The sequence below is a fragment of the Panthera uncia genome (genome assembly GCF_023721935.1).
Source record: "Panthera uncia isolate 11264 chromosome B3 unlocalized genomic scaffold, Puncia_PCG_1.0 HiC_scaffold_1, whole genome shotgun sequence".
NCBI classification, from domain to species: Eukaryota; Metazoa; Chordata; class Mammalia; order Carnivora; family Felidae; genus Panthera; species Panthera uncia.
The window spans coordinates 35,728,642-35,748,785 of NW_026057582.1; the positions used below are offsets into that span (position 1 = coordinate 35,728,642).

General features: G+C 39.9%; 2 protein-coding genes and 1 non-coding gene across 8 annotated transcripts in view; 2 read left to right on the top strand and 1 right to left on the bottom strand.

Moving 5' to 3' along the window:
* The window catches only part of MTHFD1 (methylenetetrahydrofolate dehydrogenase, cyclohydrolase and formyltetrahydrofolate synthetase 1), a 68,907-nt gene extending 60,210 nt beyond the window's left edge, over positions 1–8,697 (bottom strand). Inside the window, exon 1 of one of the 2 annotated variants that reach the window (XM_049611461.1) lies at positions 2,611–2,755. In XM_049611461.1, the coding sequence (XP_049467418.1) occupies positions 2,611–2,651 (41 nt within the window). In that variant the 5' untranslated portion in view covers positions 2,652–2,755. Of the gene's footprint in view, positions 1–2,610; positions 2,756–8,597 lie in introns of those variants that run through there. The other variant, XM_049611460.1, reaches the window with a different exon arrangement.
* Positions 8,531–8,737, top strand: LOC125910663 (small nucleolar RNA U3). Its single transcript, XR_007454143.1, has one exon. It is a non-coding gene; the product is annotated as a small nucleolar RNA U3 (small nucleolar RNA).
* A 37-nt stretch (positions 8,738–8,774) lies between these two features.
* Positions 8,775–20,144, top strand: part of LOC125908713 (coiled-coil domain-containing protein 170-like) — a 43,569-nt gene continuing 32,199 nt past the window's right edge. Inside the window, exons 1-3 of one of the 5 annotated variants that reach the window (XM_049611466.1) lie at positions 8,775–9,267; positions 11,264–11,620; positions 18,455–18,637. In XM_049611466.1, the coding sequence (XP_049467423.1) occupies positions 11,483–11,620; positions 18,455–18,637 (321 nt within the window). In that variant the 5' untranslated portion in view covers positions 8,775–9,267; positions 11,264–11,482. Of the gene's footprint in view, positions 9,276–11,263; positions 11,621–17,780; positions 17,979–18,454; positions 18,638–20,144 lie in introns of those variants that run through there. The other 4 variants (XM_049611468.1, XM_049611470.1, XM_049611469.1 and 1 more) reach the window with 4 other exon arrangements.

Below are 20,144 nucleotides of genomic sequence, written 5' to 3' on the forward strand. Positions count from 1 at the left end.
CTCTACAATCCTCTTAAATATGTAACCAACAGAAATATGCATATGTTCCATCGAAAGACATGCAAAAGAATGCTCATAACAGTAAAACTCCTAATCACCAAAACTAGAAACCTAAGTGTCCTAATTACTGGATGAGTAAATGGTAGCATATTCATATAGTAGAATACAATACAGCAATGAGAGTAAATGAACTACAACTACATGCAATATGAAATAATCTCAGAAACACAATGTTCATTGAAAGAAGCCAGACCCAGAAGTCTTTATGCCATACAATGCCATTTATATAAAGTTAAAAAACGGGCAATATTAATCTACATTGTTAGAAGTCAGGTGAATGACTACCTTTGAGGCACCTGGGTGGCTCAGTTGGTTGAGTGTCCAACTTCGGCTCGAGATCTGAAGGTTCATGAGTTCGAGCCCCACATTGGGCTCTATGCTGACAGCTTGGAACCTGGAGCCTGCTTCAGATTCTGTGTATTCCTCTCTCCCTGCCCCTCCTCTCCTCTCAAAAACAAATATTTCTTAAAAATGATGACTTTTGTTGGGGATGGTGACCGGAGGTTTAGGAAGGGAGGGCTTCTTGGGTGTCAATGCCATTTCTTGATCTGGGTGCTATTAAGTTAAGTTGCAAAAAATTCATTGAGTTGTATACTTGTGATAGGCACACTCACTGTATGTATTAATGTTTAAAGTTTTGGGTTTTTTTTGAGGGGGAGGGGGGGCAGAGAGAGAATCCCAAGCAGGCTCTGTGGTCTCAGCACAGACCCCAACAGGGGCTTAAACTCACAAACCACGAGATCATGATCTGAGCCAAAATTAAGAGTCGGAAGCCTCAGTGACTGAGCCATCAGGGCACCCCTGTATGTATTCATGTTTAAATAAAAAGAAATAGTAAACAAAATCTTCCTCAGTGACTTCAATGTGAGTTAATATTGGGAACCATTGAAATAGATCTCAAGCACCTATCACTGTCAAAAAGATCATGAATCAATCATCCATGTATACATTAACTAATTTCTAATCATTAACACAGCTAACATGTGTTGAACACTTATTACGTGTCAGGAATAACTCTAAATGTTCTTCAGCTAAGAACTCATTTAATTTCTCCTAACAACTCAATGGTCTACATATTATCTTTATTTTACATCAGAGGAAGTTCTGGTATAGATAGGTTAACCAATTTGCTTAAAGCCACATAACTAACTACTAAGGAAAGGTTTCTAGGTGTTTTGGACATAGACATAAACAAGACAATGCCTTTGTGGAGTTAACAAACATATTTAACTTGCTCTCCACTCAACAAAAACGTACCCATTGAGCACCTATTTTCAGTGGCCTGCCAAGAAGCAAGCCTAAATTATCTCTTCAACCAGTCTTTTTAAAAAGACTTTATCAGAAAAAAGCCACTGGTAAAGGGAGTAGGTTTGACTGAAGGCAAGCCAAAAGCAAAGTCAAGCAGAAACAATGTAATTCAGCATACCACATGTTCAAAAGCACTCAGATGTATTGTGACTTCCAGTCTAAAAGTCTGGAGTTTCTCTTTCCCAATGTGGAAGATTCATTACCATTTACTGTACATCTCACCTCCTTTGTCCACCATCTCTACCTTCCAGGAAAAATCATTTTGCCCCAGGATGGTTTTCACTACCAGTGACTCCCTAATACACTCAAAAACCTTTTACCCACAGAGTTGGCAGGTTTACAAGACAATTACTGTTGCCAACTACAGTAGTTATTAAATAACTGCGAAGTCAAAGGCCCCAAGATCAACCTCCCGGAGAGTCACACAAAATGTATCCTTTCCTCTTCTACTCTCATATTTTCCCACTAGTCACCTCCCAGACAAAAAACAGCAGGGTGTACTTCTTGGGAGTAAGTCTGGCAATCATATCCACCAGTTAGGCATTTACATTTCCTATACAGGTAGAACAAGCAGAGGCCAAATGCTACACAGAATAGTGTCAGGACTCAGGAGCCAAACTTGAAAGTAACTCTAGGGCCTGGATGCAGACAAGGGTATTAGAGGAGCATGAAATTGAAGGGAAAGCGAAAGCTTATTGGGTTCCACTTAGCAAATGATGACTCAGGTGTAGTGGGAAAGCGATGGTTGGAAGAGGTCCCTCCGTCACTAATCAGTCTTGTACCCTTGTCAAGTTTTGTCACTCATTAATCTTACTAATTTGTCTCCTCAGCTCCGAATTACAGCGTAAGTGAGGAAACTGCATTTCTGAGTTCTGATATGGTGCTGCAGACAGTCCCAACCACTCTCTTCTGGCAGAGAGCCGTCAGCAGCTGCATTTTGAGGAGCACAGTCGGGCGGGTTAAGAAAACTGGTCCAAAATCCAATAGCCAGCCGGCCCAGCCATCAGGGAGCCCTTCTAGAAACGCGGACGGTGCCCAAGTCCCCATTTTTTCGACTGCAGGGGATCGATCTTCAAGTGTGATGGGTTCAACACTACGTCCTCCCCCACGCCCCCGGCCAGCCTTACTCTTGCGCTACAAGTGTCCCTCCAGCAAAAAAATGGGAATATGGGGACCTGCATACTCTGCTCAGAACCCTCGCCTGCAGCCCAACATGCCCTAACAACAATGACAGGTGCTTACGCGGAGACCACCTTCCCGTTCAGGATTTCCGCCGGTGCCATGGCCTTTATTAGTCCGCTGCCCACGATGGACACCACCGAAACTGAGGATCCAGTAGCTCCACTGGCGCGCTGGCCAGCACAACCCACGTGCTTAGCGACCACCCCCGGAGATCATGCTACTGCGCCTGCGCCACCCGCCCCTCCCCCCCCCTCCGCCCCATCGATGCGCATGCGCAGTCCGGAAGGACCCAGGCACTTCTGTAGTGAAGAGCCGGGATTTGGACTTCCGAAAGCCCCGGAAAGATGGATGAACTCGGTGATGAGCGACTAGAGGAAATGATTGGCTGGTGGAAGGAGTAGTTTCAGATTGCGCCTTCGGGTGGGGTGGGGAACTGTCCGAAGAGGGGTCTGGCCTCCAGGCCAGCTCTCCGTGGGCGGAGCAGTGGGCGGAGTCGGAGGGGCGATCTCGCGGGAGAACGGTTTCGCGCGCGCGGGAGTGAGGCGGGTCTCTGGGGCAGGATTGCTCCCAAGGGAAGGTGTACCCCGGGGGCTGAAGGCGCGTGGCTTCCCCGGGAGAGTTCCGCCGGTCTCCGCGCGGGGTACCTGGTGGGGCGCAGGGCTGGCCTGGGGCGGCTTCTTCTCGCCCACCGGCGCTGTCAGACTGGTGTGGGGCTTCCACCCCTATTCTGAGTCCGAGGGTCCGAATAGCGCCCGTAACCGTTTTTGAAATCTCGGGTGAATAGCGCCCGTAACCGTTTTGAAATCTCGGGTGACTCCTACTCAGCCAAGGTCGAAGCGCTCTGGGTGAGACCCCTCTGAGCTGAAGCGCCGCCAGTCCCCAAGCGGCCGGGGTAACCTCGGGGTCGGTCAGTGCAAGCAAGGAGGGTCGTCGGCTCAGCAAGCCTAAATTTTGTCAGCTCCCCCGCGAAGATCTAGGGTTGGAGGGGACGGACGCTGCTTGAACTAGGCGCCAAGTGACCCACGGAGGGGACACTCCCTCCCCGCAGGCTCCACTCCGGAAGCGGGATGGGGCGTTTGTCTGCTCAGCTCTAGAAACTAGCTGCGTTCTTACTGTGCGGTCATCCCGGTGTAGCTGTAAAGTTAAGTTGTTCAGGTCACTTCCTTTATTTTTTACCCCCAGTTTTACTGAGAGATAATGAATATACAATCCATGTAAGCTTAAAATGTAGAATAATGATTTGATCCCCGTGTATGTTATGAAATAATTACCACAAGAGGGTTAGTTAACATCTCCATTCTCACATAATGACAGTAGTTTGTGTGTGACAATAACATTTAAGGTTTACTCCCTTAACTTTCAAGTGTATAATACAGTATTGATGGTTGTTGGTTGTAGTCACCATGCTGAACATTGGATCCCCAGAACTTACTCTTCTTAATCGCTGTAAATTTATACCCTTAGATCGCCCCATTTCCCCTACCCCCTGGCAATCACCATTCTATTCCTATGAAGTAGGCTTTTTTAGATCCACATATAAACTATATCAGTATTTTTCTGTCCCTTACTTCATTTAGCCTATGCCCTCAAGGTCCACGTTATCCTAAAAGGCAGGATTTCCTTTTTTAATAGTCTTGTGGGTAGGTGGGTTGGATTGTGTATAACATTCTTTTTACCCATTCTTCCATGGGAATAAGTTTTTCCATTTATTGACTATTGTAAATAATGCTTTGATGAGCAGGAGGGTGCAGATACCTCTTTGAGATAGTGATTTTGTTCAGGTCATTTTGGATTGACCAAATATCTGGGTTTCTTATAAAACATATTTTACAGTGTCATGCTTCAACTAATGGCAGAGCTCATCTTCTGACCTTTTTTCTTTTTTTTTTTTAATTTTGGGCTTTTGGTAGGTGACTTTGGCCTTATTCCTAAATTCCGAGGATATTTTACAGTAGCCTTATATAGAGAGTCAGACAATCTCTTTTTTTGTTTTATTAACAGTTTTATTGAGATATAATTCATATGCCATAAAATTCACCTGATTTAAGTGTACAACTGAATGATTTTGGGTTGATTTACAGACTTGTACAACCACCACCAGTAGAATTAAAAATTTTTTGGTGAATTTTTTTCTAGTAATTGCATTTACTTTACCTTTCTTAAAGTTTGCACAAGTAGACAAAATAGAAGTACAACTTAATAATACATAATATGGGGGTGCCTGGGTGGCTCAGTCAGTTGGGTGTCCAACTTTTGACACCTCAGCTCAGGTCATGATCTCAGGGTTGTGAGTTCAGGCTCCGTGTTGGGCTCCGTGCTGACCATGGAGCCTACTTAAAAAAATAATAATAGGGGCGCCTGGATGGCCGAGTCAGTTGAGCTTCCGACTTCAGCTCAGGTCATGATCTCACGGTTCGTGAGTTCAGGCCCCGAATCGGCTCTGTGCTGACAGCTTGGAGCCTGGAGCCTGCTTCGGATTCTGTGTCTCCTTCTCTCTCTGCCCCTACCCTGCTCGTGCTTGGTCTCTCTCTCTGTCAAAAATAAACATTAAAAAAATTTTTTTTAAATAATATATAATATAGTGATGTAATAACTTAATATAAGGACCCCTGAACACATACCCTTATGTTGTGTTTGACCTAAACAAGTAAAATTAAGAGGAAAATTGAAGCAAATGTTCCTGGTAAATTGCAGGTAGTGAAACTTTTGTGGCTTATAATACCAAGTACATATTGACTATTTGAGCTGTCTTGTTTGCTGAGGAAGATGGCAAAACCCCAATTTACAGCTGGAGAAATAGACTTTGAAGGATAACTTGCCCAAAGCTGTATAGCTGTGCCTGGGACAGGCCCCAAACCTTGATGCTTCGTCTCTAAATATATTGTCTTTTCCACCTCAACAACCTGGTTTTCAATAAAAATATCTTTATGTGACCTGTATCATTCATTCATTCATTGAACAAATGGTTATTGAGTGGCTACTGTGCTAACAACAAAAAATACTGGGGTGCCTGGGTGGCATCCAACTCTTGATTTCGGCTCAGGTCTTGATCTCATAGTTTGTGGGATTGAGCCTCACGTTGGGCTCCATGCTGTCAGCGTAGAGCCTGCTTGGGATTCTCTCTCACTCCTTCTCAAAAATAAATACAAACTTAAAAAAAAAAGTACTGCTCAGGGTGCTAGAGATACCATAGTGAAACAATGAATTTCCTGTCCCCAGCTAATATTCTGGTAACAAAACAATGACCAATTAAAGAAATATATGCTCTAATTTTAGATGTTGACATATCATTTTTTAAAAATAGACAAGCTGAGGGGCGCCTGGGTGGCTCAGTCGGCTGAGCATCTGACTTCCACTCAGGTCATGATCTCACCATTTGGGGTTCGAGCCCCGCATCGGGCTCTGTGCTGACAGCACAGAGCCTGGAGCCTGCTTCAGATTCTGTGTCATCCTCTCTCTCTGTACCTTCCCCACTCATGCTCTGTCTCTCTCTGTCTCTCAAAAATGAATAAATGTTAAAAAAATTTAAAAAAAAATAGACAAGCTGAGAGGCACCTGGGTGGCTCAGTCGTTTGAGCATCTGACTTCAACTCAGTCATGATCTCACGGCGTGTGAGTTTGAGCCCTGCGTCGGGCCCTGTGCTGACAGCTCAGAGCCTAGAGCCTGCTTTGGATTCTATGTCTCCCTCTCTCTCTCTGCCCCTCCCCTGCTCGCACTTTCTATCTCTCAAAATAAATAGACATTAAATTTAAAAAAAAAACAAAAAAAATAATAGACAAGCTGAGAGGATGGGCAATGGTGGTTAAGAGGCAGGAAAGTACTGTTTTAGAAATGTGGTAAGAAAGGCTTCTCTGGGGAATCTGACTTGGGCAGAAGCCTGTTTGAAAAGAAGAAATTGGGGTGTAGGAGAATGGATTTGGTTCGAGCAACTGGAAAGATGGAGTTGTCATATATTGAATTGAAATAAGATAGCTCTGTGGCAGGAGCAGGTTTTGAATTTTAATTCAGTTTTAGATGTTTTCAGAGACTTCTTAGACATCCAAATGAAATAGATATTTAAGTCCATGAGATTAGATAAGAGCCCATGAAGGGAATGGGTGTAGGTAGAGAAAGGACCAAGAACTGATCCCCAGGATATTTCAATGCTTAGAATTCAAGAAATGAGGAAGAACCTGGAGAGCAGATTGAAAAGCAAGGTTCAGGGGAACCTGGGTGGCTCAGTCTGTTAAGCATCAGCTCAGGTCATGTTCTCATCATTCATTGTTTCGAGCCCTGTGTTGGGCTCTGTGGGGACAGCTTAGAGCCTGGAGTCTGCTTCAGATTCTGTGTCTCCCTCTCTCTCTGAACCTCCCCTGTTCTGCTCATGCTGAGTCTCTCTCAAAAATAAATAATAAACATAACACAATTTTTTTAAGAAAGCAGAGTCCAGTGTGTTATGAGGAAAACCACAGAGGCATACTGCTTTAGAAGACAGGTAAAGAAAGTGTTTTATGGGAAAAAGGGTAACTCAAATATATTGCAAATTGGTCAGATCAGGTAAAGATTGAGAATCAATAATTTCACAGAGAATAGAAAGACAAAATATTTTTATCCAAATGATCTTAATGGCAGTTGCTTGAAAAAAAATGCAACCTTTTGCAGAAGCTCCATTTGTTCCAAACTTTTTGAGGAAAATCTGATCCTATCTATCAGAAACTTAAATGTATGCTTTCTTTAACCTTGTAATTTCACTTGTAGGAATTTATCCTGGAGTATAAAAGTGTACAAATGTATAAAAGTGTTCCTCACAGTGTTGATTTCAGTAGTAAAAAAATCTTCATCAGGACGGATACAGTGGTTAAAGGAGCAATAGACATATGTAATGGATGCATATAGATGTGTAAGATAGCTTTCACATTTTGTTAAATGATAAACTCAGGTTATTCAATAAAATGTATAATATGATTTAATTTATGTTAATATATGTAAAACAGGCCTTCTTTGATTATACTATCAAAAGCTGCCTGCCTACTCATTTAACTCATAACTGTCACATTAGCCTATTTTATTCACAACTCTTATCACTATATAAAATAATCTTATTTATATACTTGTTCACTTTTTCCACCAGAAATGTAAGCTTTGTAATACATTTCCTGTCTTGTTCATGCTTCTATTCCTGCTGCTTAGGGATATAATTTTTAAAACCTTGTTTTAGGGGAAAATTATATTGCTTATTTTCTAAGGTTAGTTATTAACTATTACTCTCATTCCAATATCACTTTGTGCTGCCTCATTTTTTTTTTTTTTCAACATTTATTTATTTTTGGGACAGAGAGAGACAGAGCATGAACGGGGGAGGGGCAGAGAGAGAGGGAGACACAGAATCGGAAACAGGCTCCAGGCTCTGAGCCATCAGCCCAGAGCCTGACGCGGGGCTCGAACTCACGGAGTGCGAGATCGTGACCTGGCTGAAGTCGGACGCCCAACCGACTGCGCCACCCAGGCGCCCCATGTGCTGCCTCATTTTTAATATTTATAAATGAAGATAGTACAACAGTCATTCTCAACCCTAAAGCAACACTAAAATTACTGTGTACCTTTAGAGAGAAAAAAAAGTTATGCATAGGCTCCAGTGTAGACCAATTAAGTCAGAATTTGGGGTGGGATCGGGGTATCAGTATTTTTTTTAAAAGTTTTCGCTGAGATTCTAATGTGCAGGCAGAGCTGAGAACCAAGAAGATGAGAAGATGACATTTAAAGTATAATCCCAATGATTCTGGTATCAAGAATACATAACAGGAAGACTATACTTTCAGGGAGCATTTCTTTTTTTTTTTTTTAATTTTTTTAATGTTTATTTGAGAGCGTGTGCACGCAAGTGGGGGAGGGGCAGAAAGAGATGGGAACAGAGGATCTGAAGCAGGCTCCGCTCTGACAGCGGAGAGCTGAATGTGGAACTTGAACTCACGAAATATGAGATCATGACCTGAGCCACCCAGGTGCCCAGGGATCATTTCTGTAGTTCATTACTAGAGAAGTTTCTCTGAACATGTAGAGTACTTACAACCACAGGGAGGAGGTGCAGTGTCCTTTCCTGAGTATGAAGCTGGCTTTGGTGTTGCTTTTATAGCTGCTTTTTACCCTTGGTGATGGTTCTTTTCCTCCTTTGAGCGATTAAGAAGGAAGGGACATGGTCTGGGTGGTTTCTTAAAAAAAAAAAAAAAACATATTAGGGACACACTTTCTCTAGTGTAAAAAAGTATTTGCTTAGAATTAGAATATCAGTTTTGCAGACAAATCATCTTCTGCTTTAGAAATAGTAGATTGAATCAAATCATTTTTTTCCTCTCAAAGTACTTCTTCCCTGAATGAGGTATTGGAGACAAAAGTTTCACCTATTTCAAGAATTTCACAAAAGGCCCCAAATTTTCTGGAAGGTTTACTTTCAGGGGAATCACTTTCTTCAGAGTTCTTAGGTTTACTAGTGCTTGATGAAAATCGCTTTGTGCTTTCACGTCATTAATTAAGGAAATAGTCATGGGCTACCTTACTGCGTCACTTTGGAAGGACTTTTCCCTTCCTTGGAGTTCTGTGATGCGTTCACCTAGAAACAGCTTCTTTGTTGTGCAAACATTCTACTGGCAAATCTTGCCAGGCTGCCACTCACCTTGTACAATTGAAGTGTCTTCTGGGAATTGAACTTAAATTCGGACTTTTCTCTTGTGTTTGATATGGTAAAAATGTATGGTTTTTACATTCTGAAGCATAGTGAAGTGTAGCATACTGTATCTTTTCTCATTTGAAGTATTGATACATCTTTTAAATGAATAGAAAAACAGAATAGTCATCTAGGAACCTCTCGTCACAGAATAATTCTGTCATATTGCTCTATTTTGTGTAGTCTCCTAATACATTTTTATTATATAAGGTTAGTTTGGGAAAACAGTACTATTACCCATATGAGTTAACTTTGTATTAAGGAATTTTTTTTTTTCTGTTGGGTTCTTTAGTTGTTCAATGTGTATTTTTTGTGCCTACTCTTGAGATGATAGAGATAAACCAGAAATAGATCCTGCTCTTAGGTACCTTTAATGTAGTAGGAGAGATAATATTTTTACATAATCCAACATTGAATGAGGTAACAGTTGGAAGGAGGGTGTAGATTATACACTACAAGAGTTAGAGAAAGAGATTACCCCCTTACCTTGCAGGAATTGGGGACTAAGGTGGTATTTGAACTGATATTGAAGAATTTATATGTTCATGCTTTTGGAGGTATACTTTGGTCCACATAATAATATAGCCTGGTTTTTAGAAGCAATATGAATGAAACTCATTAAGTAACTTTGTTTTTAATAGAGCATAATTTTCATAAAATGTAAGGAAATAAAAGTAAAGGATAGAATTCTTTAAAAAAATTTTATATTTATATTTGAGAGAGAGAGAGAGAGACAGTGCATGAGCAGGGGAGGAGCAAAGAGAGACACAGAACAGAATCTGAAGCAGCCTCCATGCTCTGAGCTGTCAGCACAGAGCCCGTCATGGGGCTTGAACTCATGAGCCGTGAGATCATGACCTGAGCCGAAGTCAGATGCTCAACCAACTAAGCCACCCAGGTGCCCCTAGATTTCTTACGGAGACGTTTGTCTCCACTATCATTTTTGTTCCAGAATTTAGGAGCTATTTATTCTCCCTTTTCATTCACCAAAACTTAAGTTGTTTTTCAATTCTCTTCTTTGGTTCTTAGAAAAGGAATGTAGTAATGATTGTAGGTATTAAATGATAAGAATGAGGAAAACACTAAAGTCTCATTAGAGATATTTGCACTTTATTTATTTTTTAAGATTTTATTAAGTAATCTCTACACCCAACATGGGGCTTAAACTCACAACTCTGAGATCAAGTCACGTGCTGCACCCACTGAGCCAGCCAGGTGCCTCAGAGATATTTGTACTTTAGTAATTGCCTTAAATATCAAAAGAATGAAATAATACAGGAATTTCAAAATGGATTTCAGGGTTAGTGAATAAAATCAGGCCTTCATGCTTTCTGTTCCATGTTATTCAAAGTCACACATCTTGATTTTTTTTTTTTTTTTCTCTGTGAAAATGCCTTTAATCTAGGAAAGTTTAATTTCCTGGGAGATACCAACCAGCCAAAGAAACACATACCCCACTTACATGCAGCCCTCTGGCCTTCAGTTTTTCTAAATGTGGCTTTCTCCTCCCCTTCCCTCATACATCCCCTGATCTTAAAAAAGAAATCTCCTTTTCTTAATAAAGAAAGCTCTTATTGTCTAATAAAATGTGAACATTAATTTGGAAGATGGCTTTCCACTCTTGCCTTTACTTTAATGTTAGAAAAGAAAGATAATATATGAAGTTGAACTGAGTAGGGAATATGGATTTAAGGCAGTACTGAAGTTCTTGGGAAATTGAATTTATGAAAATTATAATGTAAAGTTATATTCTGCTGGGGCAAAAAGAGCACTATGAGTTATCAGATGCTACGTTATGAACTCGTGTTAGACTTTCTATCTTTTGGCTGAATCCAGAGGGATATAGTTAGGGATCCTGATAGATAGAGAAACTGAAAATGAAAGCTATTTGCAAGTCCTATTTCCATAGATATGATTCATAAGTAGCATTTAAATATGATATGAGTACATATATATATACGTTAGCAGGCTGTTTCCACCAGTTACAATTTAAACCATGATTTGCTCTTTAGAAGGTAGATCTGCCTTGTCTCCAAGCAACAGGTTCAGCAGGCATCTCCTTCTCAAGTCTGGCTAAGGTGTGTGGATCTGAAGTAGAACCTTCCTAAAGACATTGTTATTGATGCTGGGCATACCTCAGCAGCAATTCCTGACTGCTCTATGCAGACTCTCCTTGGAAGCACCTTGGATCACCATTACTAGATCTGTTTCATGCTTCTTTTATCTCCAACATGTCAGGCCCTCTCCAGTTTTTAAACCACTCAGATCCAGGAAGCCTTGCTACTGGCCAAAGCAAAGGGCTCCACGAGGCTAAGCCATCAAAAGCCAAGCATCTATCAGCTCACACATCTCAGAAAAATAGCCCAGTGGTGAGTTGTACGCTGGCATTTATTTTTTTGCCCTGTTCTTAGAAGACAGAGGTACAACAACGCCTGCACAATTGAGGGCCAGGAGAAAGGAAAGTCCAGTTCTGTTTGCCCACCTGCCTGTGCGAGCACCCTTTTATGTCTTTGCTAGTGACTGATCTAAGATGTGAGGTCAAATGAACTCTCATTTCTTTTGATTCCCGGCTTGACTCTAGAATAAGGAACAGTGAAGCAACTCAATCTAATGGAACCTCAAAGTGGATTTTGTTTATATTTGCCTTTTTGGTGGTTCTGACATTTCACTGAGGCCCAATAATCCCAAAACAACATAAAAATAGGCTCTAACGGGCCTCTGAATTAATTTGATCCAACTCTATCATTTTCCAAATTAGGAAACAGCACTAGAGAGGCCACAGTGATTTGGGGGCAGAACTAAGTAGTCTTGAGTCCTGTTACCTTTTACCATATTACCTCCATATGCACCATATTACCTCCTTGGTTTACAGCCTTGTTTTATTAGCGCTAGACCCTAATGAGAATCTTTCTGAAGGTTACATATCCTCTTGCATCAGTTGATGTCCCTTCCATTGATGTTTTTAAAATCACTAGAAAGATCCACCTTGTCTTTAGCATACAGCTCTTCGGGGATGACGTCTGAGCTTGGGGTGAAAATGCAGACTAGCGTAGTTTATTTCCTACTCCTCATGTTGGGGTTAAATGAGAATCACAAGCTTAGTTGCTTTGCTAGGAGAGGAAATGTTTTACAGTAAAAATAAGTTGTGGATGAATGGATAAAGAAATGTTACATATACATGTATATACACACGTACCCATTGCACAGATTTATATTTGACCCCCCGCCCCCCCCCCCCCCCAGTTTGCTTCACTTCTTCTTTTAAAAGAGATTAAACTTGACTGGTAACAGTTGATGACCATTGTGTAACTTTTGATCCCATCCCCAGCTCTCGGGACAGATGATATAAAAAATTTAACAAGATCAGACATCAACCAGTAAGAATCTTTGCCATTCCTAGCACTGGGGCAGGCCTTGGAGTTTCTGCTGTTGAGCATTAGGTATCTTGGATACTAGAATGAAGTGGGGTGAGCACCCCCAGGGTCTGGGGTGGTGAGATATGGAAGTGTTAGGGAAGCTGCTATTTTTTTTTTTTTAACTATTTATTTTGAGGTGGGGGGAGGGGCAGAGATCGAGAGGGAGAGAGAAGCCTAAGCAGGCTCTGCACTGTCAGCACAGAGCCTGGTTAGGGGAAATGTGAGATCATGACCCCACCTGATACCAAGAGTTGGACACTCAGCCGACAGAGCCACTCAGGTGGCCCAGGCAGCTGCTATTACAAACCTCTGTGAAAGTGTTATTTGGCCATCTTGGGCCTTTTTTTTTTTTTTTTTTTTTCCATTTTGGGAGAGAACTCTTGTGAACTAAGTGTATATATAATCTTTATGTTCTTGCATATATATGAAGACTTTTAATGTTTTGGACATTTAAAAAATTACATAAATGGTATTCTAGACATAACTTTCTGCCATGCTATTTGCATTCAATCTTATGTTTTTGAAAGTTGTTCATTTTGATTCACATTAGTTTAGTCTGTGAATGTTAACTGCTGCATAGAATTTCATTACAAATTAATATATCACATTTTTTATATATTTTAATTTCTGTATATATACAAGCCGCAGTTGCGTATTCTTTTACGGCATGCCTCCTTATCCATACCTTTTAAACTATGAAATAAAAAGTTTTCAAACTGTATTTGAAAGAACTATATACAAAAAATAAATTGTAGGTTGTATATTGCTTATTTTTATGAACCAAAAGCCTAACTGGAGATAATAGTTATTATTTTCATTTTTATTATTGGTGTTTTAAGTCTCAGTGATATTTCAAGGAAAAGTAATGCTTATTTTTTGTACATGACTTTCTTAAATCCTGAAAGCTAACTATATTAGCTTTAGTCTTAAAAGGGAATAAAAAGACTGGGACACCTGGGTAGCTCAGTTGGTTAAGTGTCTGACTTCGGCTCAGGTCATGATTTCACGGTTTGTGAGTTGGGCCCCGAGTCGGGCTCTGTGCTGACAAGTCAGAGCCTGGAACCTGCTTCGGATTCTGTGTGTCTCTCTCTCTGCCCCTTCCCTGCTCATGCTCTGTCTCAAAAATAAAAAAGGATTAAAAAAAAAAAAAAACTAAAAAAAAAAAGAGGGAATAAAAAGAAATATTCCTTGTTTAAAAAAAAATAAATCTTAGTGAGATTGAAATGTACTAGTCTACGGCCATACCACCCTGAACGCGCCCGATCTCGTCTGATCTTGGAAGCTAAGCAGGGTCGGGCCTGGTTAGTACTTGGATGGGAGATTGAAATGTACTAAATAAGATAGCTAGCACATTTTAATCAGTTTACTCTTATTTTGGATCTCGGGTATGCTGTCAAGTTACTCATGTTAGTTCATGGTATATTGTCATCTTTCTGTGTCAGGTTGTGCTTTACTTTTTCCCCCATAATCTCCATTTGTATCCCATTTCAATCTAATATATTTGATATATGCCTTTGAATATATATACACATCTTTTAAAAATACGTGGCTTTGTTTTGTGTATGGATTTATTTTAAAAAATACGTCATGCTTAGAAAACTACAAAATGTATACACACAGATTAGATAACGAAACTAATACCTATGAACTTACTCCCTAGTTTCACAGAACATTGCCTTATCCGCTTCCTGTGTGCCCCTTCCTAACTAAATCCCTTTCCTCCCACCTAAACCTCAAAGTAGTAGATGTTTTGAATTCTGCATCTGTCATTCCTTGTTTCTTTTCCTAGTTAATCACCCATACATGTATCCCTAATCCATGTTTTTATCGGTTTTGAAAGTTGATTTGAATTGAATTATACTGCTTTCTTTTGTTACTTCTTTTGTTTTGTGAGTTTGTGTTGATGCAGTTATTAATAATTACTACAGTTATTAATAATTTTGGGGTGTCTGGGTGGCTCAATCAATTGAGCACCTGACTCTTGATTTTGGCTCAGGTCATGATCCCAGGGTCATGGGATCCAGCCCTGCATCAAAGAGATTCTCTTTTTCTTGGGGCACCTGGGTGGCTCCAGTCAGTTAAACATCAGACTTTATAGCTCAGGTCATGATGTCAAGGTTTGTGAGTTTAAGCCCCATGTTGGGCTCTGTGCCGACAGCTCAGAACTTACTTTGTATCCTCTGTCTCCCTCTTTCTCTGCCCCTCCCCTGCTGGTTCTCTCTCTCTCTTTTCTCTATCTCTCAAAATAAATAAACTTTAATTTTTTTTTAACATTTATTTATTTATTTTTGAGACAGAGAGAGACAGAGCATGAACGGGGGAGGGGCAGAGAGAGAGGGAGACACAGAATTGGAAGCAGGCTCCAGGCTCTGAGCTGTCAGCCCAGAGCCCGACGCGGGGCTCGAGCTCACGGACCACGAGATCGTGACCTGAGCCGAAGTCGGATGCTCAACCGACTGAGCCACCCAGGTGCCCCGAAAAATAAATAAACTTTAAAAAAAAGATTCTCTCTTTCTCTGCCCCTCTCCCCTGTTTGTGTGTGCTCTCTCTCTCTAAAATAAAAAAATAATAAATGAAAAATTAATTTCCATCACTATGCAGTATTTTATTGTATGACTATACCACATTATTTGCCTATTAAACTCTTAGTTGTCATATGGTTTTTCAGTTTTTTGCTTCAACTTATGTCGATAATCTTTGCTTTTAACTAGAAGGATTAGTTCATTTACATTTATAGATATTACTGACTATTTGGATGTATATCTGTCATTACATTATGCATATTCTTTTTTTTGTTTTTTTCAATGTTTATGTTTGAGAGAGAGAGGGTGCAAGGCAGAGAAGAGCAGAGAGAGAGGCAGAGGAGCTGAAGCAGGCTCTGAGCTGTCAGCACAGATCCCATCATGAGGCACGAACTCAAGAACTATGAGATCATGACCTGAGCCAAAGTCAGACACTTAACTGACTGAGCCACCCAGACACCCCACATTATGCATACTCTATTGTCCCATTATATTTCTGTTTCCTTTTCCTCCTCTTCTCGTGCCAAAAACTGATTATGTTTTTGTTTTGTTGTATTTATTTTTTCATTCCATTTTTTCCTTTTCTACCAGTTTAAAAATTTTTTTTAATGTTTTACTTATTTTTGAGACAGAGAGAGACAGAGCATGAGCAGGAGAGAGAGAGGGAGACAGAGAATCCGAAGCAGGCTCCAGGCTCTGAGCTGTCAGCACTGAGCCTGACACGGGGCTTGAACTCACAGACTGTGAGATCATGACCTGAGCTGAAGTCGGTTGCTTAACTGACTGAGCCACCCAGGCACCCCATCCTTTTCTACTAGTTTAAAAGTTATATGACTACAGTTTTAGTAGTTATATTAACTATATTACATTATATACTTAACAAAGCTAACTGAAATCTTTGTTAACTCCTGAGAAATCTGAAGATTTTATACTGCTTTAAACTATTTTTCTCCTATCCATGTATATGCATTTTTTTGTCCTGCATTGGTTCTATTCTTTATTTTCAATCCCCTAAATCCTATTTTTAAAATTACTTAATGCTTCTTTAAATATATCCACATATTTACTGTTATTTTTTACTATTCTTGCTTGTATTTTAGACTTTGTAAGTTAATTTTCTATGTGAAATCTATCCTTTAGAATTTTCTTAAATGAGGGCATATTGGTAAATTCAGTTTTTGTTTCTCTAAAATGTCTTTAGTCTACCCCCCTATTAAAACATAATTTCATTCAGTATAGAATTCTAGCTTCCAGTTACAATATATCCTTGATTTGAAGAATTGCTACTATTTTATGCACTATTATAAAGTTTAAAAATGTTGCCACCTAAACTACCCACTATATGAAATGGCACCAACTTTAGATGCATCCCAGTTGCAGAGACTTGACAAGTTGTGTCTCTTAGAATCGGTGGAAATTTTTCTTAGCTATCATTTTGCAGTTTTCGATCTTCTGTATTATTGTTGAGAAGTCACTCACCAGTCCAACAGCTATTTCTTTGTAACTACCTGTCCTTTCTAATTATCTGCTTTTTAGATATTTCTTTGATGTTCTGCAATTTCATTATGAGTGTGTAGGTAAGGAATTCTTTTTATTTACTCTTCTTGGGATCTGCTAGACCACTTAGATTGATATCTTTCAACAATTCTGTAAAATTCTCAGACATTATGTTTTTAAATAATGCCTCTTCCTGTTCTTTAAATTATAAACTTCTTGAACTCCAAATAGACGTATGATAGACCACTTCATGTTGTTTCTGTGCCTTTGAACTCTCTTTTATATTTACCATTTATTGTCTCCTGTATGCTGTCCTCTTGTTCCTTCCTATAAATCCGTTTATTCTTCAACTAGGCCTAATCTGTTTTTTAACATGTCCATTCCATTTTTAAATTAAAATTATGCTTTTAATTTCTAGAAATCTTATTTGGTTGTTTTTTCCATGACATTTATTCTTTGTGATCCTGTGACTTATTTATATTTTCCAAATTCCCTTTTCTTTCTTTCTTTCTTCCTTTCTTTCCGTCTTTCTTTCTTTTTTTCAGAGTGGTGCCCAATGTGGGGCTCAATCCCACAACCCTGGGACCATGACCTGAGCCAAAATCAAGAGCTGGATGCTCAAGTGACTTAGCCACCCAGGCAGCCCTCTTATTTTTTTTTTTTAATTTTTTTTTTAACGTTTATTTATTTTTGAGACAGAGAGAGACAGAGCATGAACGGGGGAGGGTCAGAGAGAGGGAGACACAGAATCTGAAACAGGCTCCAGGCTCTGAGCTGTCAGCACAGAGCCCGACGCGGGCCTCGAACTCACGGGCCGCGAGATCATGACCTGAGCTGAAGTCGGCCGCTCAACCGACTGAGCCACCCAGGCGCCCCTCTTATTTTTTTATTAATGTTTTGTTTTGAAGTAATCTCCATACCCAACCTGGGGCTCAAACTCACAACCCCAAGATCAAGAGATGCATGCTTTACCGACTGAGCCAGCCAAATGCTCCTTTTTCATTTCTTTAAATAGTTAAACATAGTTATTTTGTATTCTCTTGTGCAATTCTGTTTCCTAGTATCTTGGTAAGCATAAAATTCTAAAACCTGGTAACTTTAGAAAAATGTATTTTGTTCTTTAGCACATTAAGCACCATGTGATAGATTTATATTTTTTTTAGAGATTTATGTTAATACATGTTTCTTGGTTTTATTTGAGTCATATAAACTTTGTTCTTAACAAAAATTGTACTAATTACAATTACACTTTGCACACCCTTTTGACAATAGGAGGAGATACTGTCATACAGGTAAATACTCCCTAAGTTTTACCCTCCATATAGGTATGGAAAAAACAAAATTGACACTGATTTACTAAAATCAGATTTTAAAAAATCAATTTGTATAATAATAAAATGCATAGGAATTGATTTGTAACCAAAAATAAAACAAATACATACTGGTAATTCTTTCATCAATGGCTTTCTAATAGTTCACGTCTCTATAAAGTTTTTATTGGATGTGATTTAACATTTCCCCAGATATCTCATATGTGTTGTCTTGATTCCTATACTCTTAGAAATTATACTTATTTAGATAAATAATATGGGCTACTTGCTATTTTCCTGAGACCTATTGCATTTGTTATCCCAGCACCTCAAAATAAATATTTTAAAGTTGTATTCTGTTTAAAGCTACTTAATTGCATCTGTATGAGTTCAAACATTGTTGGTTTTGATCAATAGGGTACATGTTCAATTAATTAATTTGCAGTTTCTCTTTGTAGGCTTGTTTTGATCCACCTGTTAAAACGGTTCCCACCAAGAACCCAATGATGTACAAGAAAAGAGCAGCTGACCCAGTCTGTCCTGACCTTACTGCTTTGTTGGTGAAAAACAAGACTCTTTTAGCTGAGGTATATGGATTATCTGAAAATAAAGTGCCACAGGAAAATGTATCCTCTGTAAAAGTAAGGAGAGAAACTTTTTTTTTTTTTTCAGAGACAGAGAGAGAAGGGAATGCACGTGGAGGCGGGGCAGAGAGAGAGGGAGAGAGAATCCCAAGCAGGCTCCGTGCTATTAGTGTGGAGCCCTAAGTGGGGCTCAGACTCATGAGCCATGAGATGGTGACCTGAGCAGAAATCAAGAGTCAGACTAAACAACTGAGCCACCCAGGTGCACCAGAGAGAGAAACATTCTGATAAGGGACTCATAACTCAGTTGTGCTTTTTTTCTAAATTTTGAACTGTCTTATTACTGAGGAACACTAATTTAGACCCAAATCTGTTTGCTTTTTTACCAGATAAATCCTTTTGAAGATGGTACATAGTTAGATACTTTTGAGTGGACCACTGAATGCTGTAGTGTTAAAATCGTGCTAGGAACTGCCATGCTCAAAACTTATGTAAAGATACTAATCAATTACATGTATTATGCGTTTTTTAATGGAAAGATTGAGTTCCTATTTAAAACAGCACCAAATGTCAAATATCCACTAGTCTTATATAATACTTGAGGAGACATCTGAGTAACATCAACAGTTGAAAAAGAAAGAAACCACATTTGTAGAAAATGCCTTGACTTTTCCCTTAACACCAGGTGATGAACTAGAGTGTAGTAATTTTTTTTTAATATTTATTTTTAAGAGAGAGAGAGAGAGCGAGCATGAGTGGGGGAGGGGCAGAGAAAGAGGGAGACACAGAATCCAAAGGAGGCTCCGGCTCTGAGCTGTCAGCACAGAGCCCTACGCAGGGCTCGAACCCACGAGCTGTGAGATCATAACCTGAGCTGAAGTTGGGCGCTCAACTGACTGAGCCACCCAGGCGCCCCAAGAGTGTAGGAATTCTTTAGTTGAGCTCAAGCACCCTCAGGCTATTTGTTGCAAGAGAGTCTCCCAGATAACCATGATTGAATCTCAAAGGCCACTATCATTGTTAAGGTACTGTGATGTGGCTGTTTATGCCTGCCCTGTCTCTATGGTTACCTTCAAGTAAAATATTCTGAATGCTTATATTGTGGGACACTGACCAGCCTTTCAAGTAAGTAGCTATATATGGCGTGTGCATGAGTTTGCTAGGGCTGCCATAAGAAAGGAGCACAGTCTAGATGGCTTAAATAATAAAAATTTTTCTCATAGTTCTGGAGGCTGGAAGTCTAAGACAAGGTATCAGCAGGATTAGTAGTACTCCTCCACCTCCTTCTTCTCCTACCAATACTGCAACTGCTACTTCTCCTCCCCCTCTTCCTCTTCCTCTCAGATTTATTGCCACATAATTGACATGTAACATTATGTAAGTTTGGGATGTACAATGTGATGTGGTTTTTTTTATAAATTTTTTAAATGTTTATTTTTGAGACAGAGAGAGACAGAGCACGAATGGGGGAGGGGCAGAGAGAGAGGGAGACACAGGATGTGAAGCAGGCTCCAGGCTCCGAGCTGTCAGCACAGAGCCTGATGCGGGGCTTGAACTCACAGAC